This window comes from Danio aesculapii, chromosome 21 (genome assembly GCF_903798145.1).
Source record: "Danio aesculapii chromosome 21, fDanAes4.1, whole genome shotgun sequence".
NCBI lineage: Eukaryota > Metazoa > Chordata > Actinopteri > Cypriniformes > Danionidae > Danio > Danio aesculapii.
Window position 1 is genome coordinate 30,207,667 of NC_079455.1, and position 20,605 is coordinate 30,228,271.

Here is a 20,605-nt window from a genome sequence, read left to right on the forward strand (position 1 = left end):
TTTTCAGGGATAGCCACAGTGGAATGAACCGCCAATTATTCCAGCATGTTTTACACAGTGGATGTCCTTTCAGCCACAACTCAGAATTCAGTTCAATTCACCTTTATTTCTATAGCACTTTTACAATGTAGATTGTGTCAAAGCAGCTTCACATAGAAGATTATAGTGAATTGAAACAGTGTCAGTTCAGTTTTCACAGTTTAAGTTCAGTTCAGTTTAGCTCAGTTCAGTGTGTTTTGATATTCACTGCTGAGAGTCCAGTTACAGAAAAGCAAATCCATCGATGTGCAGCTCTACATGTCCCGAACCATGCAAGCCAGTAGCAACAGTGGCAAGGAAAAACTTCACCAATTGGCGAAAGTGAAGGATAAAAAACCTCGAGAGAAATCGGGCTCAGTTGGGCATGACCATTTCTCCTATGGCCAAACGTCTTGTGCAGAGCTGCACCGGAAGCTAGATAAACTACACTGTTCCTATTTACTGTGACCTTTTATGTGAAGCTGCTTTGACACAATCTACATTGTATAAGCGCTATACAAATAAAGGTGAATTGAATTGAATTGAATAACGCTGGACGTCAGCGAAGATTCATCTGTCCCTGGAGTGTTACAGGAATCAGTCCCATGCTCTCCACTCCTCCATGACCACCATAGCAGCTGCTCAGGATACGGCCTGGTCTGGGATTATGGACACCTTGGGATCATTTCTTCACAGGTCTTGGATCGCATCAGTGGCGCTGCATAGTCTCTGGGGGCCTCGGGATGAGTATCCCCAGGTGGAAATAGAGAATAAAGAGAATAATTAGCATAGCTGCTGTTCGTAGTGTATATAAACGAGATGCAAAAACCTGCGTGGAGCACATTCATGCATCATACTGTTATGTGATGCATTGAGTGTATGCTTTAATAAAAAGATAGGTCATTAATCTAGTTTTGAACTGTGAGAGTGAATCTGAGCCTCGGACATTATCAGGAAGGCTATTCCAGAGTTTAGGAACCATAAATGAGAAGGCTCGACCTCCTTTACTCGACTTTGCCATTCTAGGAACTACCAGAAGCCCTGAGTTTTGAGATCTTAAAGAGTGGGTTGGATTGTAGCAAGACAGAAAGTTAGTCAGGTAAACAGGAGCTAGATTATTTAAAGCTTTTATAGGTAAGAAGTAATATTTTAAAAACAATACGAAACTTAACAGGCAGCCAGTGTAAGGAAGATAAAATTTGAATTCTCTCTCTCTCACACACACACACACACACACTTATACACTATAGCCAATTTAGTTTATCTATTCACCCATACCCTATGTCTTTGACCTGTGGGGGAAACCGGATATTTAGTGAAACTACAACATGTAGTAGTAATGGTACTTGGTAAATGGGTACTTTTTTACTTGTTAATATTTGAGGCTGTTCTTTACTTTTACTTGAGAACAAAATTGTAATCAGTACTTTTACCAGTGTCAGTTTAAACATGACTATCTGTGCTTCTACTAGAGTAAAGGATGTGTGTACTTTTGCCATCTCTGATGTCTGAAAGTCTTTTAAATGTCTTTATGAGGTCAGCTGATGCTCAAAACAGAATTAGTGCGGTACTTTAAATCCTTTTAAAATCACTTTTCTAGCCCTCTGCTTTATGGGGCACATGATAAAGTATCTCCTAGTAATATAATAAAGAAGCAATTTCTTTGTGTGTGTGATGCTTATCTCCTGAATTATTATCTAAAATGATGGCGTTTTCTCATTTGTTGACTGTTGGAATGGGCAGTCATATTGATCAATGAGGCAGGCAGGCTGTCTCTTTAAGTCAGCATAGTTTTCATTGTGGTTATTTTTTTACTTTCATAGGGCAATTTCGATTTATTTTCAATGCCACAAAACACATCCCTTTGTCCTTGAGCTGTTTGCTTTAGCGCTCAATTCTCTCTCGCACGCGCTCCATCTCAACGCCCATTCAGCCACAGGAAGAGATTAATTAATGCCCAGCTGACATTTCTGTCTGTTTGTTTGTGTTTTTCACACTGTAATCTTAACCTGTCCGACGGGAATGCCCATTAGGCCTCGGCTGGAGCTGCGGATTTGGCTTTCTGTGCTTCAGGATCAAAATGCAGTGCATGGAAAATATGGAGTAAACCAAGCCAAGCTTCGGTAAACATCTGTTATGTGCTGAATTCAGTGCTCAGAATTTCATAGATATACAGTGGCGATCAAAATTATAAAACTATTTACATATTCTTATAATGTGGCTGGTGGAGCTGCTCTTCAGTGGATTATCATTTAACAGTGTCATTTGTATTGAATTGAACTGAATCGGTTTTAACTGAACTAGAACTACGCCAGCATTCTATCACTACTTTCCTGCCTGCCTGAAATGATGGATTCCACAATCTGAATTCTCTTTTCATCATTTGTTAAGCTGCTTTTCACACAATCTCCATTTTAACAGTGCACTGACCTGACTTAAAATTTGAGGACACTGCTTAGTCCTATTTCAAGTTGTTCTAACACAAGTGTGCCCAAACTCGGCCCTGGAGTGCTGGTGTCCTGCAAAGTTTAGTTCCAACCCCAATTAGGCACACTTGAACCAACTAATCAAGCTTTTTTTTAGGTATACTAGAAACTTCCATGGCAGGTGTGTTGAAGGAAGTTGGACCTAAGCTATGCAGGACACCAGCATGACAGAGTTTGCACACTCCTGTTCTAACATCACCTGCTGGGGATATACTTAATTTTCTGACAACCCCTATTTAACTGGTAGGTGAATTTTCTAGTTTCACTGACGTTGTATGATTTTGAGTCATTTTAAAGTGACTGAAACTCTCCGCCAGGTTGTCCAGACCAATGGGATGAACCTTTCAGCCAGAGGCATTTTTGTGTTTAAAAGTCCAAACTTGGACGTCTTCGCTAAAAAGGCCAAGTATGGGCTGTCCGTGAAATCTAATAGACATCTCACAATATTGCAAAAGTAGACTAGTCATCAAATAGACAGGAATGAATGACGTGTGAAGTTTGTCCAAATGAACAGTCTAAAGCCCAAATCTAGCCATTATTTTAGCCAAAACCTCTATGATTGGATGTCTATTTGACATCTTTAAAACATATAATTGCTTAGTCATTCCAAATCTGCAATTTCTAGAAATTTGTATCTTCTTAGTGTTCTCAATCAGGTACCCCCAAAAAGGCTGGTCGTCCACGAAATTCAAAAGCACAAAAGGAAAGGTTAAAGCAGAAAGTTTTAATGAGCAATTGCTTTAACACTGCAGCTGGATTTGCTCACCGGTTTAGGGACAATAAGAATCTTAAGCATTCAGATAAAAAAACCTCCAAGTGCCATCAGAAATTTTCTTTTAAAATGAGCTATTTTTTTCTCAGCTTCCTGGGTTTATGAACCTATTCATTGCCATAAAATAGGCAGGAATGAACATCTACACATGTGAAGTCCAATGTGAAGACTACACATTACGGCCCAAATTTAGCCATTATTTTAGCCAAAACCTCTATGATTGGATTTCTATTTGACATCTTTTAAACATAAATTTCTCAGTGTAGTCATTCCAAAGCTGCAATTTCTAGAAAATTGTATCTTCACAGTGTCAATAACTCAAACAAGTCCCCCAAAAAGGCTGGTCGACCACGCAATTCAGATGCACAAAAGGAGAGGCTAAAGCAGAAAGTTTAATGGGCAATTGCTTTAACACTGCAGCTGAATTTGCTCACCGGTTCATGAACAATGACAATCTGAAGTGATCAAATGCAAAAGCCTCAAAGTGCCATCTGAAATTCTTCTAAAGATTGCTTTTTTTCCTCAGCTTCCTGTGGTTATGAACATATGCATTGCTATTAAAATTGGCAGGAATGAACGACTACACATGTGAAGTCTGTCTAAATGGTCTATTTGATAAACAGTCAACAGCCCAAATTTAGCCATTATTTTATCCAAAACATATACGATTTTATGTCTATTTGACATCTTTAAAACATATAAATTGCTTGGAAGGTAGTCATTCCAAATCTACAATTTCAAAAAAATTGCAACTTTACAGTGTCAATAACTCAATCAGGTCCACCAAAAAGGCTGGTCATCCACGAAATTCAAATGCACAAAAGGAAAGGTTAAAGCAGAAAGTTTAATGGGCAATTGCTTTAACACTGCAGCTGGATTTGCCCATTGGTTTATGAACAATAAGAATCTGAAGCATTCAGATGAAAAAGCCTCCAAGTGTCATCTGAATTTTTCTTTTAAAATGAGCTTTTTTTCTCAGCTTCTTGTGTTTATGAACTTATTCATTGCCATAAAAGTGAAATTACTGATCCTACACATAGGAGCCTGAGGAGAAAAAAAAAGTTAATTTTAGAAGAAAACTCTTCATCTGTATCTATGTTTTAAAGAATTTGGACTGAAAGCCCTGTAGTGTCCAAACCTCTCATCAGCACTGAGAATGATTTGCCAGATCTAGTTGAACTTCACATGAATAATCCACAATTTAACACCTGAAGTTCAACCATCAGTCCTTATGTGCAATCCTTCAGTTACTCTACAAGCTTGAGTTGTTTGACTATATGCATTTTTTTTTCCTGATATGAACACAAAATGAACATGGTACCCCCCCCCCCTCTCTCTCTCTCTCTCTCTCTCTCTCTCTCTCTCTCTCTCTCTCTCTCTCTCTCTCTCTATTTCTCTTTCAATCCTCAGCCAAATCAAACTCCAGCAGTGCATAACATTAAGAAACTTTCAATAGAGTTTCAGAAAGGTCTCTGACTGTGCAATTTAAGTCTTGAGTGTTACTTGTGCCAAGAACTTAATACTATCTTTGTTCAGTATAGAAAACACTTCTGATTCTCTACTTCTTTACCTTCCACTGAAGATGTCAGATGATTGACAGTCTGTGTTCAACTTACACCTGATTAGAATTGGAATTCTTTTGCATAACATGTAGCAGTGGCTAGTTTGTAGGTCCCTGTGCAATTTCTTTGACATTATTAGATTGTTTGTTTATCCAAGCTATTATTTGCATGGTATTTTGGTATGATTATTAGCAAGGACAGCCGCCAAGCAGATGGTGCAATTGGTAGTCATCTGTTGCTTTGACATTTCTCTGTCACAGAGCTCAACTCTGGTGCTTTTGTCATTAACATGATATGACTTTTCTCATTTATTTGTCTTTCTGAATATGTTTAAAAGGGGCTTTTGAAGTCTGGCTATATATAGAGCGGACAAATAGGATTTGACTTAGGGGCATGTGTTTTTTTTTTTTTTTGAATGAGGATCTGTTGACTGACGCAAAGAGGACATGTTGTTTGCTCAGTTTGGCACATGATTCATTTGCACACGGTCACGGAGAGAATGGATGTATAAGTGACCTCAGTGCATGAATGGCAGATGACCATACACTATTAAAAAATGACATGTAGACATTGACTCATCATCTATTTTAAGCTGTTGTTACCTTTTTCTTTGAAAGTCATACACAGTGGCTGACAAAGGGAAAGAAAGAGCTCCGTGTAGTTGAATGAATGAATCATGTAAGTTGAATGAATGATTCAGTGACTTGCAAATAAAGACAGACTCTTACAGTGAGTTCATGTTTCACATTACATTGCATTTATTCATTTAGCATATGCTTTTATCCAAAGTGACTAACAAATGAGGATAAAAGAAGCACTTTGTATCACCAGAAAGCAGCAACCCATAGATACCATGACGAGTTTTTCCTCTTGTACCGGGGTGTTTGTAGAAAAGAGTCTGAAGAATATAAAAAGAAAAAAGGAAAGATTGTGTCTCCTACATGTGGTTTATCAAGCCCTCTCAAGCATGGAATACACAGAATTGCGGGTGGCACAGTGGCTCAGCGGTTAGAACTGTGGCCTCACAGCAAGAAGGTCACTGGTTCGAGCCCCAGCTGAGCTTTTTACAGTGTCTGGTATAACGTTAATGTTGTTTTCGTGTGTTTGCATAGATGAATATGGCCACAGTGTAACTGCACAGTACAGTTATGATCTTATTGCCACATTATATCGTTATAAAAACATGATATCATCGCCTTCCGTCATTTCCTATAGATAAGTACCAAAAAACAACTAGAATAACTGCAGCATTAACTATCATTGATCTCATATGAAGCAAGAGATCGCAATGACATGATGATGCATGCAGGTGTTGTAGTGCTGTCCCATTTCTTAGAGGTAAAATTTTGAAGCCCTTCCCATTCACACTCGGTTTCAAGTGCCAGGGGGAAGGGGTAGAGGAAGGGGTAGGTGAATAAAATAGAATTGGGTTTGGGCCTTGCTGAATCAGTAGCTTGTACATAAAACAGTCATTTTTGTACAGTAATTTGTTCAACGAGTCTGTGTTTTGAGTGAATCAGTGTTTTTTTTTAAACAACACTGATTCACTGACTTGCTCATGAATATAGCAATTTCATAAGTTTTTGAATCACTATTTTGAGGGAATCAGTGTCAATCCATTGACTAACTGACATTGCAACCTTAATTGTTCATTCATTCATTTTTTTTTCGGCTTAGTCCCTTTATTAATCTGGGAATGGACCGCCAACTTATCCAGCACATGTTCTACACAGTGGATTCCCTTCCACCTGCAATCCATCACTGGGAAACATCCATACACACTCATTCACACGCATACACTACGGACAATTTAGCCTCCCCAATTCGTCTATACCACATGTCTTTGGACTTGTGGGGGAAACCGGAGCACCCAGAGGAAACCCACGCGAACACAGGGAGAACATGCAAACTCCACACAGAAATGCCAACTGATCCAGCCGAGGCTCAAACCAGTGACCTTCTTGCTGTGAGGCGAACGTGATACCCACTGCGCCACTGTGCATCCCCAACCTTAATTGTATTTGTTTTTATGAATCCATGTTCAAAGTGAATCTGTTTTTATTTGTTATTTTACACATTAGTTCACTATTTTGTCACCACCTACTGATTGTGCCGATGAGGATTGATAATCTGTCTGAAAATGTGCAATTGCAGTAATGCTTATGGTGCAAAAAATATATTTGTAGGCATGAAATTTTAATAAATAGCACTTCATCAATAACTTTTTATGGTGTTTTCTAGACAGGATAAATCTGCCTTCGAAAGGCACTTTAAAGTGACAACAATCATGTCCACCATATTGAAGGGTCATTCCATTGATTGTAACTGGCCACTTTAAAGGAGCAAAGGAAAATACTTCACTTCTGAAATGTACAAGTGCTGGACAAAAGCATTTCCGTGATTCTTTGAGTGTTTATTTTGTGAAATAGATTAAGCAAGAGAATGCAGAAATGCATTGCAAGGGTTTTTGTTATTGCTGTTTCCTTTATCCCATTGAATCTCTCATTCTTGAAGGTGAACTTTTTATTAGGGTATACAGGATGAAGTTTTAAGAATGGAATGCAGCTTCAGTATTTATCGAATCAAGTGAGCAATTGTTGATCTGAGAATCCAGTGAATCACTTTGCCAATAAAATAAAAAAGATAAAATACTAAGTGACTGCCAGTGGTACTGGTGTACTAATATAACCACATTCTGTTTCGGTGAAGAGAATTAAAAGATTCGAGTCACTGGTATGAATCAAAATAACCAGCACTACAAAGCGCGCAGGGATCCATTGTTCTCATTATAATGGGGCACAGCTCTTGCTCGCTCCTCGGCAGATCTGAACACTACAACAAAGTACTTTTTCATTTGCCTTTCCCTCTGTGCAAAGTGTGTATAACAATTATACAATATTTAGGGCGTGAGATAGACATGTTAACACTGTGTTGAATTGTAAGTACTCTAGATTAGTACAGTTGTGATAATCAGGCCTTTGAAACGCTGATGTGCTTGCGGTGCTGTCTTTTGAATTTTAATTATAATGAGCTTGGGAGAGTAAAAAAACAGTTTTATATTTCAGAGATACAGCCAAAGGAGTTTGCTTCTGGCAAAATTATACTGCATGTATGTTTAATAGGCTGTTAGTGCACTCCCGTGAATGAGTAATAATACTGTCTAATCCTTGTGCTCTTTGATTGATAGATAGATAGATAGATAGATAGATAGATAGATAGATAGATAGATAGATAGATAGATAGATAGATAGATAGATAGATAGATAGATAGATAGATAGATAGATAAAATACTCATAATCAGACTAAAGTTACTCTTTAATTGATTACATATCATTTAGATGTTATTATCATTTATAATTATGAAATAAGGTGTCTTAATCATATAGTGGCATTTACTAATTATGGATGCTAAAAATCTTGACAAGTAATGTTTCAAACCTTGACAACTTTGGCCATGTAATATCATTTTCATGTTAATTAATGTCTGGGCATGTAAAACAGAAATTCCTAAACATGTTTTTCAGGCCAAATCTCTTTTTCAAGAGTAAAATATTTATTTTACCCTTGAAGCTTTATGTTAATGTGTCAATTAAAAAACACATTTGCATGTTTCCTAGTTCTCTGGAAGTCAAATGGTATTCAGGAAAACAAATATTTAACCTTTATCAGTGTTCAGGTGTTTTATTTTGATTCAGATGATCATGATGTTATGATTTAATTAATTATCAGCTTACAATTATCAACTTCCTTGCACAAACTTACTGTACAGTACCATTTGGAAAGACCTGATATTAAGAGTTGTTCAATACAACATTGGTTTTAAAGAATAGAATATATTTTCAATATGATACAAAATAATCAAAGAAATGCTTCTAAGTTAGGTCAAAGGTTATTTAAAATTACAAACATAGATTATAAATATATAATCTAGTTACTTTCTACAATTTTAATTATATTATTTATTATCATTAAAGACTACAATTTTCCAGCATTAGATGGCCAATATGTTGGTTGGCTGATAGAAAATAAAGTGATCTACTGATTTTACTTTTTTATCAGTACCTATATACACTGCAAAAAAAATATTTAAAAACTATTTTTCATTTTGATTTTACAGAAATGACTAGATCAGGGTTTCTGCACCTTTCATCAAGTCAAATTTAAGACACTTTTAAGACCATTTTGAATGAAATTTTGAATGAAAATGACATATACAGGGCTAAACACTAAGGATCTTTTTCTAATGGCCTGGTTGTAGTTGTTTTTTCATGTTATTTGTAATTTAATGTTAGAAGTTATTTCTTAGCCAAATATTTAAAATCAAAACAAAACTTTAGTTGAATATACTTTTTTCCCAACAATGTTTCTTTTATTTATTTATTTATTTATTTATTTATTTATTTATTTATTTATTTATTTATTTATTTATTTATTTATTTATTTATTTATTTATTTATTTAAAGGACAAGTTTAACATTGTTAAAAGTGTAGTTATTATGGACACAATTACATGAATCACTAAAAAATTATGTTTGTTGACTTTTTGTCCAAATGGATTGAGTACAACTCCTATTCAACCTAATGCTTTTTTTGTTATAAAATCTTGCCTATATTCATGTCTGATTTATAAATATTATGTCAGTTTCCCCTTACGTCTGTACATAGTTTTTGTGTAACTGGAGGATCGTGTAAAGGGAAATATTGCTCTGTTATTATCATGAGGAATTGTGTAATTGTTTTTAGGTTTCTTTCCCTGATTAGAGAATTAAATTTGGACAGTTTGCTGAAAAAATGGCTGTTATGAATTCCATCCATCCATCCATCCATCCATCCATCCCTCGTGTATATATGTATATATAGGTGATTGGATGGTTGTTGGACAGATTGGGTAGCTTTTCTTGGACAGAGGAAAATTAAGACCTGTTTAAAATGATTTAAGTACTACAACACAATATTTCTGTAAGTTCAAGTCTTTTTAAGGTCTAAAATTTAGCTTTTGAAATGTAAGACTTTTTAAGCCTTTAAGACCCCATGGACATCCTGTAGATATGTTTTTAGAATTTACAAGAAAATGATACGCAACCAAAACAATTAACCTATACAATTCCACCAGTCACAATTAGGACTGTCGTTTTTCGTATCTCTGGAAGCTCTAAAAGTGTTTGCTGTTGGCTTTGGTCAAGAAATGTTTAAACGAAAGATGGCTTGTTTTGTTTAAATTTAATCAATGGCATATGACCAGATCAGTTTACATACTTTGTATTTGACCAAGAATAAAACCTCATTTGACCAACATAATAATAAAAGAGGCATGAAGTTTTTTTTAGGGAAGTCTGAGTAAAATGCATACTCTCAAATTGCAAAGAAAATGGGATTAAATGGGTATAAAGGCTGAAATAGTATCTTGTAAAGTGTACCCCAATCTTTATCTTATTTATATAAGTGTGTGCAGTACATTCACAATTGTTGCATATGAACTACTTTAAAGTTCCAATTTACAAAGTCTCTTAACTTTGCATTCAACATGAATCCATCTTCATCTTGCATGTATTATGAATGTTGATTGGTTTCTTTTCTCATGACAGCAGGCTAAAAGGCTCTTGTAGAATTTTAATGATCCTATTAGGCTGTGAAGACATTGTTGTGGCCCTTTGAAAACAGAACCTTATTTAACCCATCCATCCATCATCAGTATGACCAGAATCTAATATGCTTTTAAGTATTCCTTTTACTTAGCTATGCCTTGTCACATTGACAGAAGGTGGCATTAAAGTGAAGCAGTGCAGTTTTTTTAATTCATTGGGGTCTTTGCTCAGGCCCAAAGGACCCCCTCTTGTACATGCATTCATGAACTGAAAGTTTAATTCGTTCCAAGAACAGTTCTCAATTCATTTCCCAACATTTAAACTGTGCAAAATTACAATTGTTTCTCTCTTTTGTAAGGGATATACATGCAGGGAGCCGTTCCATTAAATCTGATGTTAACAGAATTAAGTACGCCAAGTTAACTTTTTCCCTCTAAAGTGTATGCTCAGCAGTCTTTTCAAAACGTCAAGTCTGAAGCCGGTAATCACTGGACTCCTGCGTAAAAGGGAAGTTATTCATCCGAATTAGAACCCTTGATGATCTTCAAACTGACGCATCTGGATTTTTCTTGACAGATGTTTAGTTTGTGGCTTTGACCGTGCATTTGATTATCCACATGCGAAGAAAAGGATGTCACGTTCTTGACACCAGTGATCCTCTGTCCTCTTCCCCACACCATCTCCATTAATCTTTTTCCGCCTTCAAACCACCGTCTTCCTCTATACATCACGTCTCCATGTGTCAGTCTCCGCTACTTGGTGTTTTTTAGTCAACAGATCTGCTCTGCCGCTCCTGTCCTTCATTACCTGAGGCCAGCGGCTAATATTTCATATGTCTTTGCAATACATTTCAGGGTTGTGTCCCCTGAAATGTGCGTTAAGCTTAAAGCCATAACTCAGTAATGTGCTGGCCTGTGATTAAATGATAAGAAGTCTTAGGGGCTGTCATGTGTACCATTCCCTATGATGTAAGATTTACCCTCAGCTTCCTTTAGATCACTCGCTCATTTTTTATTTTTTTTTGCTTTACAAAATGTCTTTGAATCTGAAATGCATATTGTGGTATTAAGAATAGGCACAAAAGAGTTTAATAATGGAGAAGAATTAAAGGTTACACCTACAGTACATCACGGTATTCATGCTACTGAGTAAACCGACTGAGTGCTTGTATTTTATGTGAAACGAGATCTTTCTTCAGAGCACAAAGAATGTTAGAGTGTTGTAGGTGGTTGCTTATTAGCTTAAAGTGCACTTTTTTAACATGTTAGCGCATACACAAGGTTTAATGCTAGACTTTCAAAGTGTATTTTATCTGATCTGTGTGCACTTGACACTTAGTGACTCCACTCCTTTTCTCCAAGCGTTTTGTCAATAAAATTGTCATTGTAGTCTTTTAAAATGGTTGTAAAATAAATCAAAATTCCTTTTAGAGATGTAATGGTATAATATATCATAATTATACTGACCAGAATTATCATAGTTATCAATATTATCATTGTTTTGTGAAAAACATACAATTATATTGAATTTAGCGCCACACAAGTATGAGTAAGTGTTCTTGAAGTATTATCACTATTCTTTTGCCTATTTTATATGTTAGTTTATTGGCTGTGTACTCAGTAAATAACAACAGTGTCCATCTATTAACAGGCCCGTAGCCAGCCTGGTGAAAGGGGTGGTTCTTTTTTCTCAAAAAAGTGGACTTTTTTGTGTTTATAGGCATTTAGGCTACTGTTTAATTATGAGAATTAAATGCTGCATTTTAGTGACATTAAGTAGGGATGTTCCGATCAGAGTTTTTTTGCCTTCAAGTCTGAGTCAGAGTCAGAGTCATTTGATTTTGAGTATCTACTGATACCGAAACTCATTCCGATACTTCAATAATACATAAAAAAGAATAAATAGAACGAAAAAAAACGATCCAGGATGTTCCTTATTTTTTTATTTATTTCACCTTATTTTAACATTCAACAACTCTGTTAAAAAACAGAGCACTTCTGTTAGGTAGCTTGAGCAGTCGAGTAATACATTACATGAATTCTTCACTTTTGGACTTTACTGCAATAGTAAATATAAAAAATCTAATATAAAAACAAATGACACCTCAACTTAAAATACCCGGCAGGCAATCCCAAGTTTACATATCTCAGTTTGCTATGGCAATGTTGTCATCATCAATTTCATAATACCCCCAGACTGCAGACATACTAGCACTTTCTGCTTCAAGCTGCTTCCGTGTTCTACTGTGCCGGCATTTAACCAATAGCATCTCTGCAACAAAGTGATGTCATGCTGCACATGTTGCTGTTTATGTTTGAAGTCAAGAAAGAGATGTAACTCTGAGCCACTGCATTTAACACGAATTTTGATGTGTTAAAAATAATGATATATATATATATATATATATATATATATATATATATATATATATATATATATATATATATATATATATATATATATATATATATATATATATATATATATACACATACATACATACATACATACATACATACATACATACACACACACACACACACACACACACACACACACACACACACACACACACACACGCGCGCACATATCATATATGCACATATATATTCGAGTCCTGATCAGGAGGTAACAACCGATTCCGATCGAGCCCGCGTGATCGGATCTTGACATCCCTAATTTTAAGCACTATTTTAGCTTAAATAGATTGTCAGATGGTAATCATAACCATAAAACTACATCTGAAAATTCATGGATAACAATTGCCATAATAGTATTCAAATTAATTTTAATACAAGTCGCTTTTGGTGCTTCACACCTTTTCATTGGTCATTTTTTATTTAAAGAATGAGGTCCAAGATTTAAAATAAAAGCCAATTGGACAATGTTTTCTACGTTTAAAAACTATACAGTAGCGAAAGATAATTTACATCAGATTGTATGTTTTCTTGCACAGCTAGATGTTGAACTCAAGAAAAATAATTGTGTGCACTGGCCAAAACCGATTAGCTAAAATCACACAGAAGCAACACCCAACAGAGGATTCCACTTGGTCTTCAAACCTTTTTTGCCATGTTATTTTCACTATTTATGATGGCATAGCAGTCAAAATAAGACATGTAAGCTCATGACAAATTCTGGACCTTTGTCAGTGAGGGGTGGGTCTTTCGAACCACCCGCATCCCCCCTGGCTATGCGCCTGATGAAGGATGTAGGCTGTCAAACATGCAAGCATAAATTTACATCGGTTGGCAAACAGCTGTTCCGTCCAGAGTCTTAGAAGTACAACTTTATCTTAGAAGCAAAGTATTGACAAGTTTTAAATATGCAGATTTGTTTGCCTGTCATAACAGTGGGTGATTACAATGAGTCTACATCTGCCATGCTTATTTAATGGTACGTTCTGATGAGGGTGGCTCAAACAGGACGGAAAAAGCCTTTCACTTCTGTTTTTTTATATAAAAGTCTTGATAACAATGTGAGTGGACCTCGAGGAACATTACAAAAAAAATAAAGCCAGTCCATGACCACCACCTGTGGTTCCTTTTTTTAATTCCCTCACATACGCACTCATCAACTGTGTTTTTGCCCTTTTCCGTACTATGTTTTTTTGTCTTCTCTATTGTAAGATTTTGAAACGATGACCAAGCTACCTGTTTACATTTATACAAACTAAAAAAAGTAGTGCAAAAACAATTCAAAGTGCATATACAATATCATTGTCCCATTCCCTTTAGTACTTGATAGTATATCTGGATAGATTGTTGTTCAACACCCATATACAGGTCCATTTTAGTTTGTTCCGATAAATAGCTTTGTAAATATTGAAGAATTCTCTGATCTTGTTCCAAACAGCCCAGCAAGCTTTTTTGTTTTTAAAAGATGTCTAGATGTCTAAACATAGTTATCTAGGCAAAAGAAGGCTAAATTTGGGCTGTCAGTGAAAATCTAAGAGACATCTAAGAAAAGGCTAAAACTAGGCTAGTCATCAAATAAACAGAAATGAATGACTACGCATATAAAGTCTGTCTAATCTGTCTATTTGTCGACTAGTCTAGTTTTGGGGTATTCTTAGATGTCTATTAAATTTTCACTGACAGCCTCAGTTTAGCATTGTTTTAGCCAAGACGTTCTATGTTTAGATGTCTATTAGACATCTATTAAACACAAGATTGTCTGCAGATGTAGATGTTTGAAGCATTTATCTTCTCTATAATCGCTGGTCAAAATAAAGTTTATCATGCTAAATTCATCACAAGCAAGTTTGAGAACCTTAAAGCATAACCTAACCAATATTTATGAAGTAAGCTTTCCCATTAAGTGACGTCAAAACTAGAACGTCTGTGAGAACACCTACCCGTCATCCTCACTTTCCATTTCTAGACTGACATGATTGAAGTATGGCACGTTGTATGATGTTAATGTGATTTAAACCTAAACTTGTTAACAAAATAAAAAAGCGCAGGTCTCTGCTGGACGACAGTGCCCCCGCAGAGCCCCCCTCCCATCAGGGAAGTAGGCTATACAAGTTCTCCTCGCTCTTCACTCGCACCAGTCAGTCCGCTGTGTTCGGCGTGAGCGCGCGGTGCCTCTTCTCTGACAGCACGCGCACTGATCTCCAAGGGCTTTGGATTAAGACCGAGCGAAGACGTTTGACTTTTGGTCTTTTGGGAGTGAATGCTTACACACCTCATCTTTCAGGCAGCTTTGACAAATCGTCATGACCACTGTGAATGACATTTCGCTTGGAGACACAGATCCCTGAGGAAATTAATTGCCCTGTATGTTGGTGTATGTGATATGTGTTTCACGTGTTTGCGCACTACAGTGAGGTAGTTTGACTGACGCGCGTTCCAGAGGACCGTTAAATGTCCGGGATCCGGCTTTGGGTTATCTAAACCGTGGATGCGGCGGAAAGAAAGACCGTTCTGTGATAACCGGGAGCGGGGGACAATATGAAGTCTCTCAGAAAGTGGAATTCCGCTCGGACCATTTGGATTATTTACCCAGAGATGATTCTTTTTCCAGTTCTTTGGTTTTTATCTCAAACTCGGGCGGCCCCTTCAATAACAGCCGAGCAGATGGATATGGGGGTGGTAGGTGCTCTTTCAAGCCTATCTTCCGACTAATAATGATCATTTGGGGGAAAAGGCGTGAAATAAAAACCTGTGGCCTGTGGGTATAGATAATTGCACGTATTAGACATGGCTGTGAAATCGAAAACGTATTCTCACACGCACTCCCACACGTCTGAATGGACGCACATAACGGATTGACTCCGTTAATGTCTTCACAGAAGTCAAGTTTACCCGCGCCGATTTTGCTGGAACAAATGGTGCGTGTGCGTTTTAAGAGAATAGTTTTTAAGATTTAAAATCCTGTCATCACATACTGGCTAATGCATTCACCATCATTCAGACCAGACTTTCTGGTACAGAACCATTCGCATTTTTGGTTTTGTTTGCATTTAATGAAAGTGATTGATGATTATGAGCCTGTAATATCTTTTTAATTAACACTGGTCTAAAATAATAGAAAAGGATGACAGAGTGGGTGAACTGTCTCTTTAAATATCAAGCAGTTCAATTTTTTAGATGGTCGTTTTTACGTTACAAACTTCATTATGTGTGAAATCCATCTTTATTTAACATTGTACATGACATGTCAAGAGTGCTTTTGGTTTTGTATGGTCTGGTTACGCAATGTCGATATGCTGAACTTTACATGGGCAGATTCCCAGTTGCAGTGCATGCAAGACATTATTTTTGTCTTGTTTTATTTTCGAGCACTTCTGATGTACTTTCCCCCTCAAAGTCACTTTCATGCTGCGCGCGGTCTCTGAAATACTGGTTGACGTGACATTTTCACGCGCGCTGGTCTTTGGAAAGCGCGTGAACTGTGCACATCTGCTAGTTTGAATGAGAAAGTGACTAGTAATGTGCGCTTGTTGAATGTGAATTGGAGGGTAATCATCAGCTAATTTGTACCCAAAGATGATATTATAAGCATTCATTTGTAATTTACACTGTCCTTCAGATCAGAGTTAAATCAGCAACAAAAAAACAAAAAAGATGCTGCTTACTCAGTTTTATAATTGTATTCAGTCACACTTTAACATATCCATTTATGAACCAGAGGTCTTTTTCCCCTCAGTATGAACTTGGTTCACTTTGTGCCTTAGGTGAGTAATTTTTTAACAAGTAGTATGTGTAAGTGTAGTCGTACAGTTTTCATCTTGTGTGCAGTGCAGAGATCTGGGCTCAGATTTTAATAATGTAGTTTCTCTATAGTTAAACCAAGCAAAATTGCAACTTGACAGCTTTGTTTTCCACGGAGAAAAGTTCTGTGCAGTAGTAGTAATATTACCATACAAAAAAGAGAGATTCTTTCAGTGAAATATTTTAATGATCTATAAAACCTCCAAAAGAATCTGCTGTGCTTTGAAAGTGTTTCATGGATGTTAATAATTCTTTGTGGAACCGTATATGCCAATAAATACCCTTTATTTTACATGAGTGAACACTCTTGGCTTTAAAATCTCAGGTGACTTTTATTGTTGTGATCTGATGTTTTTATTTGCCTGTGTGTCACTGATGTACATCAACGACAGATGCTTGTAATTTCAGTTAACAAGAGCACTCCACAACTCGCTTGTTACGTTGTTCTGTTGTAAATTAGATTTTCTTTTCAAAGCAATAGATTTTTTTAATCAATATCCTTTTATCTCCCATATCCAGTATACCTTTCCGTAAAGCTTTCCTGGCATAAACATGAAGTGTGCATAGAGAAGTTTAAGTGCTAAGATTATTTTAATGAAAGGAAACCAAAGTAATCAATATCCTTAATCACTTGTGGTCAGATAGTACTTCGTTTAAATAACCTCTTGTAGTTGAAAGCCCAGTGCATTTTTTCATTTAAACCCGCAAATGAATGGCAGCTGGTTCAAAGGCTTCATAAGAACCACCTTCTTTAATGACCCACACAAATCTAATCTGACGCTACTGAGCAGTTGGTCCCCACATATAATGAGGCTGTTGATGTCTGCCAGCGTGTGACACTGCATGTCATCAAACCTCTGATCATTAAATGTGGCATAGAAGGATGTCTGACGGCTTACAGTGCTCTGTGACAGCAGCTGATAATAACGCTGCACAGAAAGACACTCACGAATGACATCTCTCACCCCACCCTTTCTTGCAATGTCCTAAACTGCATTATTGGCTCAACACTCATGCTTGAATGAACATTTAGGAGACTCAGGTCCATCTCCAGGGAGGCTGGTTGTGGTTCTGCTGGCTGTTGGCATTACAACACCTGATAGCTGCAGATGCTGCTTTTAGAGATCTAAAGTAATGGCACAGATGGCGAGGGTATTGTTGTGGACGCGTGTTAAATAAGGGCGTTGTGGTGGAGCAGATGGACATGTGGTTTCATGATTGGTTTTAAGAGTGTTGCTTGGACTGCACAGAATGGGTCAAAGCAGGACAACATTGACTTTAAATATAATCCAACACAGGGGTTCTTCCAGCATCACTGCCCTTGAACACTAATTATTTGGCTTTTGAGCACACTATTTCAGGCAACTCTGATTCTGTTTCTGGTATTTTAAAATATTTTATATTTGTCAGTGTCGAGATACTCGCGGTCGGGGCAACTGTGCCTAAATTTGAATCCTGGATTGTGAGCATTTCCCAATTGCTTTCCTTCTCCTCTCTCTCTCTTTCTTCACCTTTTGGTTCTAGTCCATATGCTCTCCTATCAAAAAAGGCAAAAACGGCAAATATAACCAAAAAGGAAAATATATATACATTTTTATTAAAACTCAACACTTGAAGAAAAGGTGGCGGCAACAGATGGATGTTTTCAACAACTTGTATAATAAAATGAAACAAAAAAAAAAAATTGTGGCGACAACTGTAAACATTACAATTTTAATTTTTACTCCCACAGGTAAAAAGAACAGCACCAGTTTAGATTTCTAGAAGTTTATAGAATTAAACGAATTAAATTTTTTAAATATATGAAGTTTTACATTTGAGTAGATTCTAAATGTTTTGTTGAGTAGAATTCAAGTTGAGTAGAATTTAATGTACCTTTACAAATATTTTACATTAAGTCTGCTACAAGCTCAGTGGTTCCCAAAGTGGGGGTAGCGGGAAAATAAAGAGGGTTACTTGATGATATCCAAAGATCAGTTTAAATGATATTAAACTATTAGAATTACCATATTTTATCCATAACCTTCAGAAGAATAAAAAAAGTATTTAATAGTTATATTAAAAAATATATATTGTGCAAATAAAAAAGCCATCAGCCTTTCAATTAGTTTGGATTGCGACCTCTTCCATGATTATGTATATTAACACAGCAAAAGCGTCAGTTGCAGCATATTAATTTTACAATATTCAATTTTACAATAATTTTTACAATATTAATTTTACATATTAATTTAACACCTTTACAGCACTCACATAGGCTACATTAAAATTAAGACCATGAATGAAGAGGGCGATCTCCAAAATTAAACCAAGAATAGACTTTTTCTGTAAGCATTATTTTTCTAATTTCTTCTATATCATGTCTCATTCGGTGAGGTTAATATTAAATTAAACAAATGAATAAATGGCTATAAAAAGTATCTTGTTGTTGGACTGTTGCACGATGTTGTCAGTATGCTCGTGTTTATATAGACTTTTTGGTGTGTGTTCATCGTCGTGTGCAATATTTATGTGTTTAACCACTTCTTAGGATAATGGGGGTAACTGGAATTGTTACTTTGAGGATCGCAGTCTGAAAAGTTTAGTAACCCCGGCTCTAGCTTGTCTACTTTTATAAACAAAGTACATAGATTAAATAAAGTTACAATTAAAAGAAAATAGTTGGCTAAAGTAGGTATTTTGGTGCCTGCATCATATTACATTTGCAAAGCTGATTTTTTTTAAATAGCAAACATAATTAGTATACTTAATGCAACAATTTTCTACATTAAAGTGCCAAATAACTAGTGAAAATGAAATGTCAGAAGTTTTCTGTTATGCACTAGCATTTTGACTTTATATTTAGAGCGCCAGTGTGTAGAGCCAATCACAGCCCCTTCAGTTGAGCGCGTGACCAATCAAAGGGTTGTGAGAAAGAACTTGCTAAACAGGATTCAGAAAGCAACCGGCATATTTACATTTGTTTATTTGCTATAAATGTTCGTGTTGTTTAAAGGCACAGTTTATATTTGACTGTTTGTATTAAAGGACAAAATTGTATTACAAATAATATATACATATATTTATACATTTTAATTCAAGAATTGCTGTGCTGTGAAGAAAATATAAAACTGTGTATGGCAAGCATCGTCAATGCACCGTGATGCACCGAGATATCGAATTTAACCAAATCGATGGCATGATAATCGTAACCGAACCGTGAGACCAGTGTAGGTTCACAGCTCTAATTTATTTACCCTCAAGTGGTTCCAAACCATTATGAGTTTATTTTGCCTGCTGAATACAAATGAATATATTCTGAAGAAAGCTGAAACCTGTAACCACTGACTTCTATGTGGAAAAAAACGAATACTATAGAAGTCGATGGTTACAGGTTTCCAACTTTTTTCAGAATATCTATTTTTGTGTTCAGCAGAAGAAAGAAACTTAAACAGATTTGTAAGAAGTGAAGGTTAAATAAATGATGACAGAATTTTTCATTTTTTGCTGAATTATCCCTTTAACAAGGCACATTCTAATGTAAGGAGAATTAAAAATAAATCATTAAATCATTTATTCATTTTCCTTTGGCTTAGTCCCTTATTTATCCGCGGTCGCCACAGCGGAATGAACTGCCAACTATTATGAATTATGTTTTACATTTTATTGTTATTTTTATTTCTTAAAAAAATATCATGACCACCTATGTGGTCTATCCTCACAGCAAAAGGTCACTGGTTTGAGTCCTTGCTGGGTCAGTTGTCATTTCTGTGTGGAGTTTGCATGTTATTCCCATGTTTGTGTGGCTTTCATTTGGGTGCTCTAGTTTCCCCCACAATCCAAAGACATGCACTATAGGTGATGCGCTATAGGTGAAAAAAACTAAATTGGCCGTAGTGTATGTGTGTAAATGTGAGAGTGTATGGGCGTTTCCCAGTAATGGGTTGCAGCTGGAAGGTCATACATTGTATAAAACATGCTGGA

General features: G+C 36.3%; 1 protein-coding gene across 1 annotated transcript in view; it reads left to right on the top strand.

Annotated features, from left to right (window-relative positions):
* The first annotated feature begins 14,990 nt into the window (after nucleotides 1-14,990).
* Nucleotides 14,991-20,605, top strand: part of mmp17a (matrix metallopeptidase 17a) — a 166,074-nt gene continuing 160,459 nt past the window's right edge. The window contains exon 1 of the mRNA XM_056446307.1: nucleotides 14,991-15,520. Coding sequence (XP_056302282.1) covers nucleotides 15,380-15,520 — 141 coding nt within the window. The 5' untranslated portion in view covers nucleotides 14,991-15,379. The remainder of the gene's footprint in view (nucleotides 15,521-20,605) is intronic.